Source organism: Condylostylus longicornis, unplaced genomic scaffold, assembly GCF_029603195.1.
Source record: "Condylostylus longicornis isolate FDR11 unplaced genomic scaffold, ASM2960319v2 ptg000072l, whole genome shotgun sequence".
In the NCBI taxonomy this organism is placed as follows: domain Eukaryota; kingdom Metazoa; phylum Arthropoda; class Insecta; order Diptera; family Dolichopodidae; genus Condylostylus; species Condylostylus longicornis.
Genome location: NW_026578040.1, coordinates 1477494 through 1496861, shown reverse-complemented (window position 1 = coordinate 1496861; position 19368 = coordinate 1477494). Strand labels below are relative to the sequence as shown.

The following is a 19368-nucleotide window of genomic DNA, read 5'->3' as shown; positions in this document are numbered from 1 at the left end:
GTTAGTCCTTTAATTTAATTTTTATTTTAACACGATTTTTCTGTTACTTTACACGTACAAACAAATGTTTGTATCATAAAATTATTTCTTCGTTGGTTACGCTAAGAAATTGGCGTGTAAAATATGGGCACAAGTCTATGGTTTTTATCAGAGTCGATTTCTGAGTCGATTTACCCATGCCTGTTCGTGCGCCTGTCTAAAAATTTTAAAAAATACTGTTTTTATCTTAAACAGCAATAAATCTTTTGGTTAACTGCCAAATACTTTTTGAGAAAAATTCGTACTCCACTTTTTCTCGTTTTCGGGCTAATTGTACTAGAAGAACAAGAACAGTTTGCAGATATCGATAATTTTCTTTTAATTTATTAGGACAAATCTTTCTAACTGCTTAATTATTTCCTCTTAAAATTTAAAGTATGTCAATATTTTTCGTCACTTGTTTTTACAAAACAATAATCTTTACAAAATCTTCTATTAAAACAAGTGGACAACATTAATCATCTTCTCCTAAAAAAATATACTCTGATTTATTAACAAATTATTTTGAGTTTTTCTCCTAAACTTATGCAACATTGTATATTAATATCAGAAAATTATTTACTAAAGATAACATAAATGTTTTATTAGAGAGAAATGTGCTATTTTACAAACCATGGGTTTGTGTGACTAGATATTTTAATTTTATTTCTTTTAGAACGTATTGTTAATGATGCAAAGCCTTTTTTAACTCTACAAAATATTTTCATTTAGAAAGTGTGTTCTACAATATTTTGTACCGGTGTATTATAACTATATTGTACGTATGTATGTGTATATTCCCATATTGTATTTAAAATAGCATCTACAGTATAATTTATAAAGTTATTATATAGTTCTAGTTATAAATATAGCTATAAACAGAAAAAATAGATTTATTTTAAATAAAAATTTCAATAAATTAAATATATATAAACAAATACACATACATAACATATACTTATATTGTATAGACATCTTAAATGCTGCTGTATATAAAAGTACATATTTAAAAATTCTAGCTTTACATTTTGCAATTTCTTATTTTGTACTTCTATATTGTAAAACGTTGTCTGGAAACACACACTCTTATTTTAAATAAAGAACTTGTACACATTCATATTTACGTTTTACTATTCTTAAATGGCTTAATTGAAAATTGCATTAATAGCATATAAATATAATATACGGTAAATAATATTAAAATTTCAATTAAGTTTAATTAATTTTTGAAATAAAAAAATAAATAAGCGAAAAATATAAAAACGGATTTTTTTTACAAAATATGTATATGAATAAGGTTTATTTTTATTTTTCACACAATTCTTTTTAATTGAAATATAAAAAAACAAAAATCTAGTAGGTAAATAAGTTATAATTTTAATTTAGTACAAAAAACTTTAGATACAAATTTTTTATGAAATTTAATTTTAGTTGCATAATTCTTAAAATCATACTTATTATTAGTTTCACTTTGTCTCCTACACACTTGAAGATAGAAAGCTGAAATTTCATATCTAAATAGACCCTTACTACAAACTAATTTCCGTGGAAGAAAATTTTTACCTAAGCCCACCCTCTAAAAGTTATAGCCCCTCAAAGACGTTAAAATGTAATTTTTTGACTGCTTGTTTTAAAGAAGCCATAAAGATTTTCCGAATTTTCTTAACGCGGAAAAGTAGAGTCAGGTTTTTTCAACCGTTACATAAATAAATATAAAAAAACAAAATATAGCTGCTAATATTAACCGATATCTCAAACTCTTTTTTTTCGAATAATTCCTATTGTTCTTCTTCTAGATCATAAGTTGTAGGCCGTTCAGAGTTTTGGCAGCTTTTAGATATTAGTAAATAGTTTATTCTTTCAGAACCAAATTTTTTTCCACCTCCACCCTTCTCAAGCTTCTCCTCTTGGAATTTTGAAAAGTTGTATTTTTGGCACTTCATATTTCCCAAACTGCAAGCTTTCCCAATTTTTTATAAATGCAGAAAGCCAAGAGTAAACTCCATACCACCAAAAAATATAATTATTTTTCGTAACTCACGCAATTAACCCTTAAATTCGAGTATTATTTTAACGACTCTTTCAATTTAATTTTTACCTCATCCTAAATGCATGCAATCTTCGATATATTTTAGTATATGAATGAAATTAAGTTAAATATACTTGCACTTGGTGAAGGGGAAAGTGCTATTTTAGAAACCTTTGTTTTGAGCTGACTTTATTTAGAAAAAGTTTTACAGATTCATTATTTACCTTGTACATTGCTTATTTTTAAACGAACTCGCATAAAAATTTGATTTAGTTTTGACATATTTTCCAAGCCAATTTCTTTATATACACATCTGTTGGTAAAACGAACAAGGATACAAAATCAACACAACATATACACATTTATCCTAAGATGATATAATTCTTGTTCATTTTATCAATATATTTATTACAAGGTTTTTAAGCTCTCTGTAATCCTTATGGATTTTATTGTTTTATGAACTAGCTTTTTGTTTGTACAAAAATTTGGAAAAGCTATAGCCATTTCGGAAACATGGTACTTAAGACTCAAATTTTGCGAATTTCGTAGGAGGCGAAAATTATGGATGGGTTGGAGGTAGGAAAAATTTTGTTCGAACGAAAATAATTATTTATTATTTATTAGAGTTTCCTGCTATTTAATCGTTAATTTCAAAAATTATTTTGTTATTTTTATGTTTGATTATACAATCGTGAAATACCTTTCTGAGCATCTAACAATATTCACAATCGAGGCAGCTGAAGCCGCTGACTGAGAGAGGGGCTTAAACGTTCTTCTTCGGTCAAAAGTGCTTTTGTACAATTGGGTCATATACTGTTTATTGGAAACTAAGTCTCCTAGTATGATACTCTCGCTCGTAGGAGAAGGAAAATACTGAAGAGTTTTTCTTTCATTACGGTGGAGGTGTGGTCTTTCAGGCCTCACAATGTGCTCGAGTTCATCAGGAGTTTCATCCACTCTCAGATGAGGTGGAGGACACAATAGATCCTTATACCTGATAGCGATGCTTTTTTACTCCGGTTGACATAACACTTTTTTCCAATTTCTTTTTTTAAAAGAAACAAAGTATTATGAAAACTATGAAATATTTTATTAGTTATTAATTGACTGCAAAAAACAATTTTTTGCATTTAAAATAAAAAAATTTTATTCCAAATATGCCTACTTATGTTAAATAAAATTCTGTATTTCCAAAAATGTAAATCAAATGACTAAAACGAATATATTACGAATAGTTATCATCAAAAATTATTAACATTTTGCAACAATAAAACAAGCAATTTTCAATAAAGAAACTTTTCCAATCAATTTCTTCATCATCAATTTTTGTACAAAAATGTTCAAAATCTATACATATGTATGAAAAAATAAAACTATGCAATTGAAAATAAAAAAATCTGATGTGGTCAGCACATAACCGACCCCATTGTATATTATCTAGTTAAGTGAAAGTATTACAGAATATTATAAAAATGTCTTTTAAATACTTCTTTCCAATTTTTAGGACATTAGTAAGCTTATAGTTAACATACCTAGAAAAAAGTAAATTTAGCTCTTAGTAGAGTTTCGCTTTGTGCTACCCGAATTCCCAGAAATGCTCACCAGTTAACCAGAATTCAAATATTAAATTTCAAGAAATTCCATCAATTCGTTCCGTAGATATGGTGAAAAATGTAAAATCGGCCCGCAGATCAGTTTTCGAGTCCTAGTCTTTCCAAAAAATTTATATGTTTATTGTTTTAATACGAGGAATTCAAGTATTAAATTTCAATGAAATCGGTCAATTATTTCCCTTAATATACGCAAAAATGTATATTTGGCCCGTAGTAAACGTCCAGTTGCCGAACTTGAGATACACGCGTGCACACACAGACCGACAGACCGACAGACCGACAAACCAACAGACCGACGGACCGACAGGTTGCTAAAAATAGTTTACTTACACTTCCCTACTATGGAGAAGTGCATTCCCACCGAAAACTCGATATGCAAAATTTGTTGCCATCACATAACCTACCTATTGTTTACACAATATGGTCGGTAAAAAGAAGTAAAGCAACACCAAACGAAATCCTTAATGCAAATTCAATGAGTTAGTTTAAATTTCACTATGTTTCACCCTACACTCTATCATCTTCCTCATACATAACACACATAGCTGTAAAACCAAAGCTACTTTTTATTTTGATCAACAAGAAAAACAGAAAGCAAAACAGACAATCAATAAAGAATAAAATCACTTTGTTGTATCCTTATGTACATACATATACACTACGTATTTATGGCAATATGCAAAGCAGCAACTCGAATACTTGTACAGGTGTGTATATAAAATGAGCACTTCTGTTTTATTTCTTTTTTCGTTTTTTTTTTGTCGCAGTGCTTATTTATGTTCTATAATCTATACAAATATGTTATGTATACAAAATGACTATTCTGTAGAAAAGTTCATTATTTTGACATCATATTGAATGCCATTGCCATGTATGTATAACGACACCTCCTATCATGTCTTCATAGAAAGCACAAAAAAAAATTAAAAAGACAAAAGTACAACAAAAAAACGAAACATTTCTTGGTTGATTATTTTTTTTCTTGCGAGCAATATTCAGTCTTTTTGTCTCTTAGAGTTATTGCACATATGGAAATTTAATGTACAAAAAAGGAACAAAAAAAAATTGGTTAGAAATACAATAAATGAATAAGAGATATAGTGACAACGAGGTAATATCACATTATCACCGTTATATTTAAATCTATTACGTACATAAACATATATAGCATATAAATAGTATACAAACTATCATAAAGTATAATGTAGAAGAGCCATAAAAGTCACTTAGAACCGTTATATATACATACATACATCTGTCTAGGTACAGTAAATGTACAAAAAAATTTCTTTTTTAGAATCTTGCTTTTTTAAGCCAAGATATTTTTTTATTTTTTTTCGCGCTTTCTTAACGTTTTTTTTTCTTTGCTTTTCAAATATTATTTTCATACTTGAGTCAAATACTTGTGTTTTATTATAAATTTATATGCACATACATATAAGCGTATATTATGCAGCTAGGTATATATGTCAACAATATGAACGAGTTGGTATGTACCTGCGATGATGATGAATCTACTCACTCGCAAAAGACATTCTGCGGTTCGATAAAGCTGTCTCAAGAGGATTTCAGCTAGACATAAAAAAAGAAAAAAACACTCTTGAAGGATTTTTTCACAGGATTTCTTTATGAAATTTAGATATTCATATTTGAATATGTGTATATGTACTTTTTTCATATTTTTTACAATTTTACATATGCACATATACTCAACTTCTTACACGTTAGTATATTGATGTAATAACGTAAGTAGACTTACATTTTGAGAGAGATATAATACCTTAAGAAAGTCACTAGCAATAAATAATTGAAAAATAAAAAATGTGTACATAATATATCGTATATGTATATGCAATCTATATTGTGTTCATATTGTACTCGCATAATACTTGTGTAAGTATTCTGTATATGTAAATATTTGAGCAAAATGAATTTACATTCAAAGAAAATTCGAAAATATAATAAAAGAAAACAAAATAAAAAAGAAACAACAGAAAATTGTATAACAAAAAAGAATTTGAAATAGGAAAATAAGAAAAGTAAAAAAAAGCTAAAATTATAATATATCGATATCTCATTCATATGTAATAGCAAATAGCATCGTAAAAATGACGAAGAGAAGATGAGCAAAAACACACAATGAATTTTTATAAGGAGACTTTTATTTGCCTATCTAGACTTTTGTACAATACACTTATGCATGTATAAATACAATATTCAATTCCCTAGCAATAAATTAGGTCGTATATATGAACGTTTTCAACATTTTCAATTCATAACATTTAGAAAAATGAAAATCAAACAAGAACAACCGAGCAAAAAAAGGATCAATTTTTATGGTGTTTCAACTCAGAACTTCTATTTCTTCTTTTCGTCATTCCCTTTATCCGAACTTTCTATCTCTCTCCCTCTCCAATAGTGTTTTATGGAAAAATTATTTTTATGTTGGTAATAGGTATGTGTATACAGCTTGTAAAAGCAGTCTTATTGCGACATTTTCCATTTATGAGTAAAATACAAAAGAATTTTCACATTCTTCAATAAAACTTGTAATGTATTATATTTGGTGTTTAAATTTTTTTCCTATTGTTTTTGTTTATATACATTTTTACCCTTGTTTTAGCTCAAGGACGTTGTATATTAAAAATGTAATATGTATATGAACAATCTAGCAAACAATTTTACAAATATTAAAAATAACAACTCTTATACAATAGCAACACAAAAATGATATAAAGGCAATTTTTTGAAAAATAAATTTTATCATTTGCAACATGATATAATAAAATACATACACAGTACACCTACATTCGAAATAACACAATCTAGTTACCATTTGCCTCATTTTAACAACTTTGTTTTAAAAAGATTTGGGTAAATTAAGAATATACAAAGAAAAAATATATACTTAAAAAATAACAAAACACCGCCTTTTGAATTATAATTCATGTATGCGTGCCAGTAATAATGGAGTAAAGTGAATTCTTATATTTCGTCAATTAAATTTAGGACTGTTTTCTTCCATTCTAATTTTTATTCTTGTTTTCCATTAACTTATTTGGTAGTTTTCTTTGCATTTTGGTTTCTCTTTCAACTCTTTTGAATAATACATGTGAAATATTATTGACTGATGATATCTGACGATGAATACTATATACATATACATATTTTATTAATCAAATAAATAGTTAAACAAAATAGTAATAAAAAAAATTTAATGTTAGTTTATATTCAAAAGTTTGTTTTATTTTTTCTGTTTTTCATTTTATTTTGTTCTTATAAAGTTTGTTTTTTTGCTTTTGTCATTGCGTACTCAAACTATAAGTAGAAAAAATTAAAAAAAAAATATTAGCTGTCACATTGTTAATATTCATATATAATTTAGTGTGTCATAATTATAATGCAAGTGCATACCTGTAGTAATGATATTCGTACATTATCACCTTCGTACTTTTGTACAAATTACTTAAAAGATTACAGTGTTTAAAAATCTTTAGATTAAAGACATTCTTATGAAAACAGTATAACACAAAACAAATAAGAAATAACAAAATATACCCCAAAATGCAGCATTGTTTTTAAATTAACAAAATATGTATGTATATTTTTCGTATTCCTGCATTTATTGAAGAGAAGTTAAATTAATATTAAACACCATAATTAAGTTTCTTTTGCTAAGACGTTTAACAAAATTAATCGAATATTCTTTCATTATTTTTATTCAAATCAATTACAGGAAACCAATTTACAGATTTCAAATAACATTCTTGATCAAATGTGCATATGTTTGAATTGTTTTCCAAATTCATTATAATATTGCAAGATTAAATTTTTAATTCGTGAACTTTTTTCAAAATTGGTATATATATTATGTATGCATATGGGCAGGCCCATTTCCAACTTGTCCGTCGCCCTACATGGTTTCTTAAATGCGTGCCGTCCTTCGGTTTTTCAAGTAATGAACAATATGCAATGAGCATCACACATTGCGCATCATAAATCATTTTTTTATCGTGCTAGTTTTGTCGTGAAAAAGTTTATCATGTTGAGTTCAAGATTAGTCATAGAATCAAAGCCTGGAATTAAACTTTAAGTTTTATAAAATATACATACGTACTGGAAAAAAAGGCAAAAATTTTTATTTTTTAAAATTTCTTTTTATACCCTGCACCTTTATGAGAGGTGTATAAACTTTGGTGTGGAGTTGATTTATAAATGTCCGTCTGTACGATAATTCAAAAACGAATAAAACAAGTACAACCGAACTTCCACAAGTTGCTTCTTTTGTGCCAAGGATGACCACTACTCTTATTGGACCAATTCGACCAACGGGTTCTGGTATCTGCTATACAATCTAAAAAATTTTAAATATTTCAAAAACTAATAAAGGTATAAATATAAAGTTTAATAAAGATGTGTCCAATTATGTTCTTTATATATTCTGAAAATTTTAATAGAATAGCTGCACTGGTTCGAGTAGCTGGTATACAACTCCGAAAGTTAATTTTCAATTTTTGAAAAAATAATAAAGCTAGATTCATGAAACTTGGTAGTCATATATCCAATTGTGGGTCAGAAATACCCTCGAAGTTTTTGTAGAATGGTTTGACAGGTTCGCGTAACTGCCACACAACCCCTAACACTAATTTTAAATATTCGAAAAAATAACAAAACTAGCTGCATGAAAATCGACAGCCGCGTGTCCAATTACAGCTCAGATATATCTTTAAAGTGTTTATGGAATGGCTTGAACGGTTCAGGGAGTTGCCATACATCTGCAAAAGCCAAGTTTAATTATTTGGAAAAACAATAAAGTTAGGTTCAAGAAATTTGACAATCATGTGTTAACTTATATAGGTTATATGCATCCTTGGAATGACTTGAGAGCTTCGGTTACTCAGATTATCAAGGTGCATTCGATGCGATGCAACACAAACAATTTATGGAAATCATATATCAGCAACTGAAATAATTAAAAAAAATAAAAATATTTGTATACAATATACACCTTAAGAAATAATAAATGCAAATTTATTTCAAACAAAAACTATTAGAATCGATTTAATAAATTTTATATAATTTATAATTTTAATTACATATATTACATTTATAATATTATATAATTATTATATAATTTTTTTCATAATATGAAAATATTGAATATTGACTAAAAGAATAATCATATTATTACTCATTCAGCTTCACTATTTGGCAATGGTAACAATTAGCCTCCATTGATTTATTTCATATTGGTGCTTATTTTCGATATTTACGGCGATGGATGGAAATTTTCTACAGCAATTGTTGCATCATTTCAATCAATGGCAATTAGCACAGCCAAATCTTAAAATATGTTACATATAGATAGCAAAATGTTATTGTAGACACAAAAAATTTTCCCGTACATAAACCCTTAATATGAAAATATATTACCATAATAATAAAAATGCAAAAATAAGTATGAGAAAAGTGTTTCTATTTTCTTAATATTGCGAAAAGATGTAAAATTTTGATCCTTTTTGAAATTGCATAATCTTCTCCCATTGGAAATCATAAAAATAACAACTATATAGCGTACTATGTGCAGTAAAAAAAAACTTTCATTTCCCCTAATAAAGTCAAAATAAATTGTTTATAGCGGTGCAATAAATTTCGTACTAATGCACAAAACCATTAACTTACAATATAGGTGTAGATACTGATATTTTATTATACATAGTGTCATACATACAAAAGCATTTATAGAATGTCCTTTTTTTCATTTTTACAATCTCCTTAATCTCTTTTGCTTATATCTCAGATTTATTCATATTTTTCATTTATATACAATATTTTTTATTATGTATAATATACTATGGTTTTTATTCACTATACATATATATTAACAGAGTACAATATGTACAAACACATAAATATACATAAGCTACCACGTTATATTTTTATTATTTTTTATCTTCTTTAATATATTTATTTTTTTACCAAACAGAAGGTAAAAAATGTTGAGAAATTGAATAACCAAATTTATATGGAGTAGAAACATTAATTTTATACTTTTCTATTCATATTACTATATTTCTTTCTATTTAATATATTATTTCTATCTTGTTTTTTTTTTATCATAAACAACGAATTGTACTTTGCGAAACATTTATATTTTCGTATAAAATCCACATGGAAAATTAAAATCTTAAAAAAAAAAAAACAAATATAAAATTATAACAACCACTATATAAAAACTTCACATACAGGATATAAAATGTCACAGCCAATATGCAAGAATCGGGTTACTGGTTATGAAGTCGAAGATTCACTTTGCAGTGGTATAACAAGACCTGAACCATCTGTTGTGCAATGTAATACACATACATGTCCGCCTAGGTGAGTAACCTTTATGCTTTCTTCTTTTCATTTCTTTTTTGTTTTTATTCTATATAGTGAAATTCAATTCATTCACATTATCTATAAAATTCATCATTATATTAATATACACTCTATATACCTACATTATATAGATTAATGCTGCATTATATAAAACACACTATAATGTGCACATACCTTACTTTTTCTTTATGTTCTGAAATGTGAATGAACACAAAAAATTAAAATATGTAAAAAAAATCTCTAGAGATAAAATAATAAATATACAAAATAGTATAACAAAAATAGGAAAAATGCAAATAAGAATAAAGAGAAAAAAAAATGAATCCTTAATTTATTTTCCCACGAGTGAAATATTTTTCATTAAGGACTTAAAAGTAATCCTTTTTACATTCCGTGATTTGTTTTCATTTCATTTCGTTACGTTTCTGCTTTTTTTTCTTTTCTTCTATATACGTTACTGACTTTTCCAAATCTCAAATATGTTCAAGCTTATATAACCTAATATTATTATAGTGTAAAACAAACACACACACAAACTTTAAGTGTGTATAAATTCCAATATATTAAAAATTGTTATTTTACAGGTGGTTTACAGATGAATGGTCCGTATGTAATCGACAATGTGGTGGCGGTATTAGAGTTAGACCACTCGTTTGTGCTGAAGAAAATAACGGAGTTAAAACTGTGGTAAGTAGTTAAAATTAATTTTCATAAGTGATTTGAAAAAATATATTTTCTTTGAATTTTTTGCTTGTTTTTTGTACTATGTTGTAATTTTAGAGAAATTTAATACACCTGATTCTAAAATCTATTTACTTTAAAAACGAAAAAATGTTTACAAAAAATATAAAATATCATGTGCGATGTATGCATATGTATATATAGGTGAACAAAATTTATATTGCTTAATTACATGCTTTCGTATTATGTAAGAGAAAAACATTTCGTAAAATTTTGTATACTAAGCAATAGATAAATATAAAATGAAATGAATTTGATATTTTCGAAAATAATTTTAAAATCAATTAATTTATTTCCAATTGACTACTAATCAATTGGAAATATTTATAGGTTATGCACATGCATATTTTTTTGTGTATGTATATATACTATGTATGTATATATTAATTTTGGTAAATTAATGAAAAAAAATCTGATGTGGTCAGCACATAACCGACCGCATTGTGTATTGTCTAGTTAAATGAAAGTTTTACAGAATATTATAAAAATATCTGTTAAATACTTCTTTCCAATTTTTAGGATATTAGTAAGCTTATAGTTAACATACTTAGAAAAATGTAAATTTGGCTCTTAGTAGAGTTTCGCTTTGTGCTACCCGAATTCCCTGAAATGCTCGCCAGTTAGTTTCGGTAACAACCAGAACTCAAATATCAAATTTCAAGAAATTCCATCAATTTGTTCTGTGGATATGGTGAAAAATGTAAAATCGGCCCGCAAATCAGTTCTCGAGCCCCGATCTTTCCAAAAAATTTATATGTTCATTGCTTTAATGTGAGGAATTCATATATTAAATTTCAGTGAAATCGGTTGATTATTTCTCTTTATACACAAAAATGTATATTTGGCCCGTAGTAAACGTCTAGTTGCCGATGTCTGATTTCTTCCTATACATAGGAATTTTCGCGGACGGTCGAGCTGAGCTTATATATGAAACTTCAAGTAAATCGGTTGAATATTTTCTTCAAATTGTTCAAAAATGTAAAACAGGCCCGCTAAAAAGTGCAGTTCCCGAGGCCTGATATATACCAAAAGTTGATCAATCCGTGCCATGGTGGAAACAAACTTACATATAAAATTTCATCAAAATCGGTTCAGCCGAACTTGAGATACACGCGTCCACACACAGACCGCCAGACCGACAGACCGACAGCTTGCTAAAAATAGTTTATTTACACTTCCCTACTATGGAGAAGTACGTTCCACAGAAAACTCGATATGCAAAATTTGTTACCATCACATAACCTACCTATTGTTTACACAATACGGTCGGTAATTATTAATGACGACATTGGGAAATTGCTAAAAATAGGAAAAAAATATATATAGGTACTTAAACCATTTTAAATAAATTAATTTATTTTAAATTAATTCAATTAAATTTTCAATATGATTAATTATCTTCGCATTTCGAATCTGAAAAATAGCTACTATAGAAAATAATTTTATACATCATATTTGGCCTTGAAATAATGGAATGATTTTTTCGAAGAAATTTTTATTAGTTCTATATCGTTTCTCATCATAAACAACAAAAAATATACATACCTACATATGTATGTATTTTGTTAAACATATTAAAGTTTCACATGGAAAAGAGGTTAATCAAGAAAAATATATTATGTATGTATGTATGTTATGTATATTATACAAGTAGAGATTTTTCGCTCATCTAGGTAAAAATTTAAAAAAATTGCTTATTATGAATAGAAAAAAGCGACAGGCGACAAATTATCAAGGAACATCAATTACATCTTATGCAATAATATTTTATAATTAATGCAACAAAAAATCTCGGTGTTTTGGATTTTGTAAAACTAAATTATGTAAATATTATAGGTACAGAAAATAATGATATTCACAATTTTTATCAATCAATTTCAGGTTCCAAAAGAATTGTGTACAATGTCTAAGCCTCAAACACGAGAAGAATGTAATATGCATGAATGTCCACAATGGATGCCAACAGAATGGTCAGGAGTAAGTAAAAATTTTCCTTTTTTGCTAAGACAAATTATAATTAAAAATTTCATTTTTATTTGTCATTGAGTTTTTTTCATAAGAGTTATCTAAATTAGTGTTGGTTTGTGTTCTTTGACATTATAAGCTCCGATTTCGTGAAGCTCTGATTTAACAAACAAATATTTTAAAAGATTTCCAGAGCAAAAATTTAAATTTTAAGAACTAAGAATATTTATTTAGAAAATTCGTCATCAATATGTATAAATTGAAGTTATATCAGAACTAGTAAAAGATAAAAAAAAACGTAAATTCAAACTTCTTATGTTCTTGAATGAAAAATCTCCAATTATTTTACTACTTTTTTGTCGCACGACTCCCAAAGCAGACGAAAGCTAGAAAATTCAGTATATCGGTATACCAGATATTCTAACATTATAAAAAATCGCACAATATTAATGTAACTTCTTTAAAAGTAAAAGTTAAATCTTGATATTTTTTGAGTTTTGAAAACTTCTGATTCCATAAAACTGAAACTTTTTTAGTTAGCAGATACCATCGTTAAAAAGTCCTTGTTCATAAGAAAGAGGCTTCCATTTTTTGTAAACTATTGGACTGTTCAATGTGAAACAATATCTCCATACAAAAGGTTTACAAACTCTAACTTTAACGATATATTGTAGCGGAACGTTTTTAAAGCAAACCCTCTGTGTTTATACTTGCATGTAATTGATTAAACTTCACTTAAAAGTCTTTGAGTCAAATGTTTTTGAAATAGCGATAAATTTTTGAACAATCTATTGATAGACATTTCTTACGCATTTTACAAAAATTTCACTCTGTCTATTTAGTTTCACTCTGTCTATCCGTCTTTTTACAAAACTTCTATCGCGTTCAAGATACGAAAAAGAAATTGTATAGAAAGAGGTTTTAGTGAAGATATTATTTTTCTGCAATAAAATTTGTTTGTATCACCACCTCCCTCCGTATTATAGCTCCACAAAGTTGTGAAAAATCATGTTCTTGAGAAATTACAATGTCCGAATCGAAAAACTGTCCGAACAGTTTCTAAATTTTTAAAAAACTTATTTCTGAAAGAAATGATTTTCTATTTTCCTCAATCAGTTTTTTGCTTTTGCTTCATGTCAAATGAAACAAAAAACATTTCGTAGATCAATAAAAATTTTATATTATCCTAAAAAATTCAACCTTTACATTAATATAAATTATTAGTATATTATTTTTAAATTTCTCTCAAATTTATACAATATATACATTTATGCATTTGTTATCATAAGAATCATTTCAATAGACCATTTTAAACTTAAATTGCTTAAAGGATATTATGTACGTTATTTTATAAACTATACGTTTGACGACTATATTTTCAATTACTTCAATATTTAACCTCATAAATAAAATTTTCTTGAAATATATTAGACAAAATAGAAATTTATAGTATTTTTTTTTCAAAATCGGTGAAATTTTACCGAAAATAGCGGTGGGGGATAACGAACCGTTCAGAGTTTTACAACGATGTTGTAACTCATTTTAAAGATAATCTTCACGGTCTTACGTTTCACATTGATTTTAGAATTTTTGAGAGTGATATAAAATTTTTAATTAAATTAAAAAATGATTTGTGAATAATAAAAAATTAATATATATGTAATTTAAATAAAATATAAGCAAGTTCTAAAATGACAATAGCATTTTTTTAATATACAGTGCGTATAGAAATGTGTAAATGAACCATTTAGTTCGGAAATGTAATGAATGTAATGAGTAAGCTTTTGACCCTATCTATTTCTTTAATGCTTTTTAATAAAATTTTAACTATACTCTTTGAATTTTGTTTCTCCAGCAAATTAAAACAGATAAATTTTTGTCCTAATGAATTAATACAAACAAAAGGATAACGGACATAATCTTTAATCAATCAAAAAACACAATTAATTACACATGACAATTATCAAAAATTAAATTCTTACAAAATTTAAAAAATTTTTTCATATTAAATTTTTGATTCTTGTTTTTCAATTGCTTTACGGAAAAAATTAAAAAGTTAAATTCATTATAAAGTAAATGTAAAAGTTACATAACTTAAAAAGGAAAAATTCATTTACTTTTTGTCTCATTCACATAATTTTTACGCTTAGTAACCTTGGATGTTATCAAATTTTGAAAAGAAAAAGAATAGTTATAAATGTTTATCTGTGTTGTGTAGGTATATTACGTAAGAGATATGCATACCGTACCGTATGTAGGTAAAATATACAAACACATTTATTTATATTGAAAAATATTCAAAGCATACTCGTATAATCAAATCTCTGGAAATATTGCAATTATGTAGAGAATTTTTGATGAGATGTTTAAGCATTATAATTTTACCCTCTAGTATAATCATTTGAGAATTCTGTACAAATTTACAAGAATTTGAAAAAAAAAATTTTATTATTTTGTTTCTATTTTTGGTATCTCACATTCTCATTTCAAAAAAAGAAAACAAAAAACACACTAAACTAGTCGAGAAACTTCTAAATTAGTTCCATTAAATTTTTTATTCTCTTCTTCCTCATCTTTTTGACCAAGTACTTTTTTTTTTTTTGGTACATTTAGTTCTTTATATTTTTGTCTTTTTGTTCAATTTTTGAAATGGATATAAAAATAAAAAAAAAAATATCAAAAAACCAATTTTGCTCTCATTAAAATTAAATTTTAGTGAAATTTTCAATTCTTTGTATCATGTTTTTTTTTGTTGAGAATTTTTTTAATTTTTTTGTTCGTATTTGCTCACATTTTTACGAAATCATTGTATAAGGACATTGAACACGGAAAAGCAATATCCTAATGGCAAGTAAATGTTTCAGGTTCATTCAGACCGTATTCTCTAATGCTTTTAGTTTTTTTGTATTTCTTTTTCATCAATCAATGTGTTGCAATTTGAAGTGCATACTTAGATGTAGATATTTGTGCATAGTGCTGCAACACAAAATCACAGAAATGGTTTTTCTGATACTATTCATAGTTATACAATACTAAAAAATATAATTAAATTTGATATTGTTCTAAGAGGCATCAATAATACTTTAAAATTATATTAACTTAATTGTTATAAAAAATTTTTTCTTCAATTTTCTTAATCCTTTGGTTCATTAGATACTATAGCAAATATACTAACTTGTTTTGCAAGAACTCGCAGAACAATAAAACCCTTACCCCGGTTCAAGATTTTTCCATTTTTACTAACGCAAAAACACATGTATAATATCAATAAAAAATATGTGTACAAATATACTTGACTATTTGTGCGAGACTGGCAATACCATTCCTCACATGTATAGTTATAACAGTAATAAGTTCTCTTTGATTTTCCGTTAACAAAATTTTTTGTATACTATGTGACCCTAAATGCAATACACTACCTTTTATATTATAATAAATAAGCAGCCAATACAGTTTAGCTAAACCTTTATTAAGTCTATACCAGCTTTGGAGAGTATATTTGCTTTTATTCTTAGTTTAATTTAGCTCTAAATTAGCAGTATTAAGAGAAGTAAAAAAGTTTACTTCTTTTCAATAATTTCAAAAAACTATGAAAAAAGGTCGTCTGATTTCAGAAAAAGAAAGGATTCATAGATCATTCGAATTTTAGAGAGACTAATTTTGAAGCAGCTGATTAAATGGAAATCCCCACTGTACATAACACTTATCGACTTTGCAAAAGGGTTCGACAAATTAAAGTTGGACACCATAAGGAGAGCATTTACTAATAGAGTAGAATTTACTACCAGAACTGACTACTTGAAACTGGGTGAGCCATTATACCTTAAAGCAACCGCTTAGAAGATTTGGAATACGCGAATGACCTTTCTCTGCTAACCCACATGCAAGTAAAACTGGATTAGCGAAAGAAGTCTGCTTGAAAATCAGTATAGGAAAAACCAGCTTACTCCGAATGTACACGGTAAACCCTATCCCCTTCATAAACAGAAGTCCAATACAAGATGTCGAGCAATTCAATTATTTTAAGAAAAAGAAAGTAAGAATATTCAGCACTTGCGTGAAATCGGTCCTGTTGCATACTTCTGAAACATGGCTCACAAAGAATGAATATAAAAATAAAACATAGGTGTGCATAAATAGAAGTTTAAAAATTATTCACCAAGAGCCAATCACAAGGGTAATAACGAAGAGAAAACGTGGAAGGATAAGTATATGTACTGATTCCGATAGCTATTCAACTCTAATAATGAATTTCATATGCAAAAAAAAATAATAAAGCTGTAACTGCATCAAATAAGGTAGTCATGTGATCAATTAGCGCTGAGACATTTCTCAAAAATTCTAGTGAGGTCAGCAAAACAACTGAAAAGTCATTTTTAACAACGCAAAAAGTATTTAAGACAGCTGCATGAAATTTATTTAGAAAGCGTCGAATTATAGTTTACTCGATTTTCAAAAATTTTGTTCTCCTCAGGTTCTGGTTGACCGCAAAAAGTTCTCATTTATAAGAATTTATAATATTAGAGTTTGTTATATTATAATATTAGAGTTTGTAATATTATAAATTGTACATTAGGAGTAGGTGTTACAAACAATAATTAACTTGATTCCCTAAAATTTCTCAACCTTGCCTCAAATTTTTATATTCAGATGGTCAAAGTATAGGCTAGTTTTCAGCCGGCAAATAGAAGTTGTATAATACTTTTGAATATAAAATTGCACCAGAATTTCCGTTGAACTAATTAAATTCAAAAAATTACTCACAGGTTTCAAAACCACAAGAATGTTTTCGTACCCATTTTTGTTAATTATAAGAATTTTGTTAGCCCTTGACATTGTAAATAACGCTTTATTTGCATTATATTATTAAGTGTATATTTTCCATTATTATCAATCGCAATTTAGTATGTTTAAATGAATACAAGCTCTTGTCAATTTTAATCAAAAATTTAATATATTTACTACATATTTTCTAAATATTTAGTGAATTACTTACTTTAAAATTGGAAAAAGTCTATGTTGTATATACGTATGTACATACATTATGTACGTAAACATTATAATGCAACCGTAAATGTTCGTCTAGAATGAAAAAAAAACAAGGTGATAATTAAAATTCTTAAAATTTAAAAAAATTAAAGAAAACTAAAGGAATCAGATAAACTTTATGCTTATATAAATCTATTTTCAAAATATTTCTCCTTAGCATTATAATATGAACATATATACAATAATAATTATACACATACAAACCAATATACATTGTTTAGGAGGTCTGCCAATGTAATTTAAAGTAATCGAATTTAAAAGTTTAATCAAAGTTTCTATTCAATTACCTTTAAGTTCACCTGACGCCAAAAGAATTATGTACAGATATATATTTATGGATAAACATTTTTACAGATTACATAACTACGTTACGTGTAATATAAAATATTTGGAATATATGGAGCACAAAATGCACAGGATATCTTTTAAGCCATATACGAGAAAAGTTTAACAAATTTTGTTTCTTGAGTACCTTAAATAATAAGCTGAAACTTAATAATTCTTAAATAAAGTCTTTTAGTTGCAAATATTATTAAATTAAAAAACTAGAAAAAATAGAGTTGACCTCGTCAACTCTGGAATACCCGTACGAATTTGTTAACCTATGTGCGAATAAATATGTCATAGCCGATTACCATATTAATTTATGCAAAATTTCAGTATTGTATGGTTGTTTGTCAGTATTGTTCGTACGGGTATAATAAATTGTTTTATAAGTATTGAATTTTTTTATACTTCATAATTATTTTAATTTTCAATGAAATAATGTTCAAGAAAGATTGGACAAAGAAACTGATCGGCTGGTGAACTGATCTTCTTGCAATTGATCGCTAAATGAAGTATTTAAACGCTTAATGTTTTTTCTTTTCACATGGAAATCTTCCATTTTATACCCTGCACTTCGTGAAGGGTATATTAACTTTGGTATGGTGTTTGTAACTACTTGAAGGAGTCATCTGCGGTATGGACATATATATATATTCTTGCTCAGCGTAAAATTCTGCGTCGATTTAGACATGTCCGTCCGTCCGATCGCACGATAACTCAAAAACGAATAATGCAATCGACACCAAACTTTTACAAGTTTTTTGTTTTGTGCCAAGGACGAACCCTATTGTTATTGGACTAATTCGGACAACGGGTTCGGGTAGCTGCCATACAACTCAAAGAGTTTATTTTAAATATTTCAAAAGCTAATAAAGCTATAAATATAAAATTTTGTATACATGTGTCCAATTATATTCTACACATGCTCTAAAAATTTTAATGGGATAGCTGCACCGGTTCGGGTGGCTGCCATACAACTCCAACAGCAAATTTTTTATATTCGGCAAAATAATAAAGTCATGTGCCCAATTATAGGTCAAATATATTTCTGAAGTCTTAGAGGAATTGCTCGACAGGTTCGGGTACCTGCCATACAAATCCAGAAGCCAGTTTTAAATATTTGGAAAAAATAATAAAGTCAGATTCATGAAACTTGGCAGTTGTGTGTCGAGTTATAGGTCAGATATATTTCTGAAGTTTTGATGGAATTGCTTAACATGTTCGAGTAGATCCCATACAAGTCTA

The 19368-nt window shown here is 27.2% G+C and overlaps 1 protein-coding gene across 6 annotated transcripts in view; it reads left to right on the top strand.

Moving 5' to 3' along the window:
- The window catches only part of LOC129612407 (protein madd-4), a 213761-nt gene that overhangs the window by 132039 nt on the left and 62354 nt on the right, over window positions 1-19368 (top strand). For all 6 annotated transcript variants that reach the window (XM_055525980.1, XM_055525978.1, XM_055525982.1 and 3 more), the window contains 3 exons: window positions 9909-10038; window positions 10626-10728; window positions 12664-12759. In XM_055525980.1, the coding sequence (XP_055381955.1) occupies window positions 9909-10038; window positions 10626-10728; window positions 12664-12759 (329 nt within the window). The remainder of the gene's footprint in view (window positions 1-9908; window positions 10039-10625; window positions 10729-12663; window positions 12760-19368) is intronic.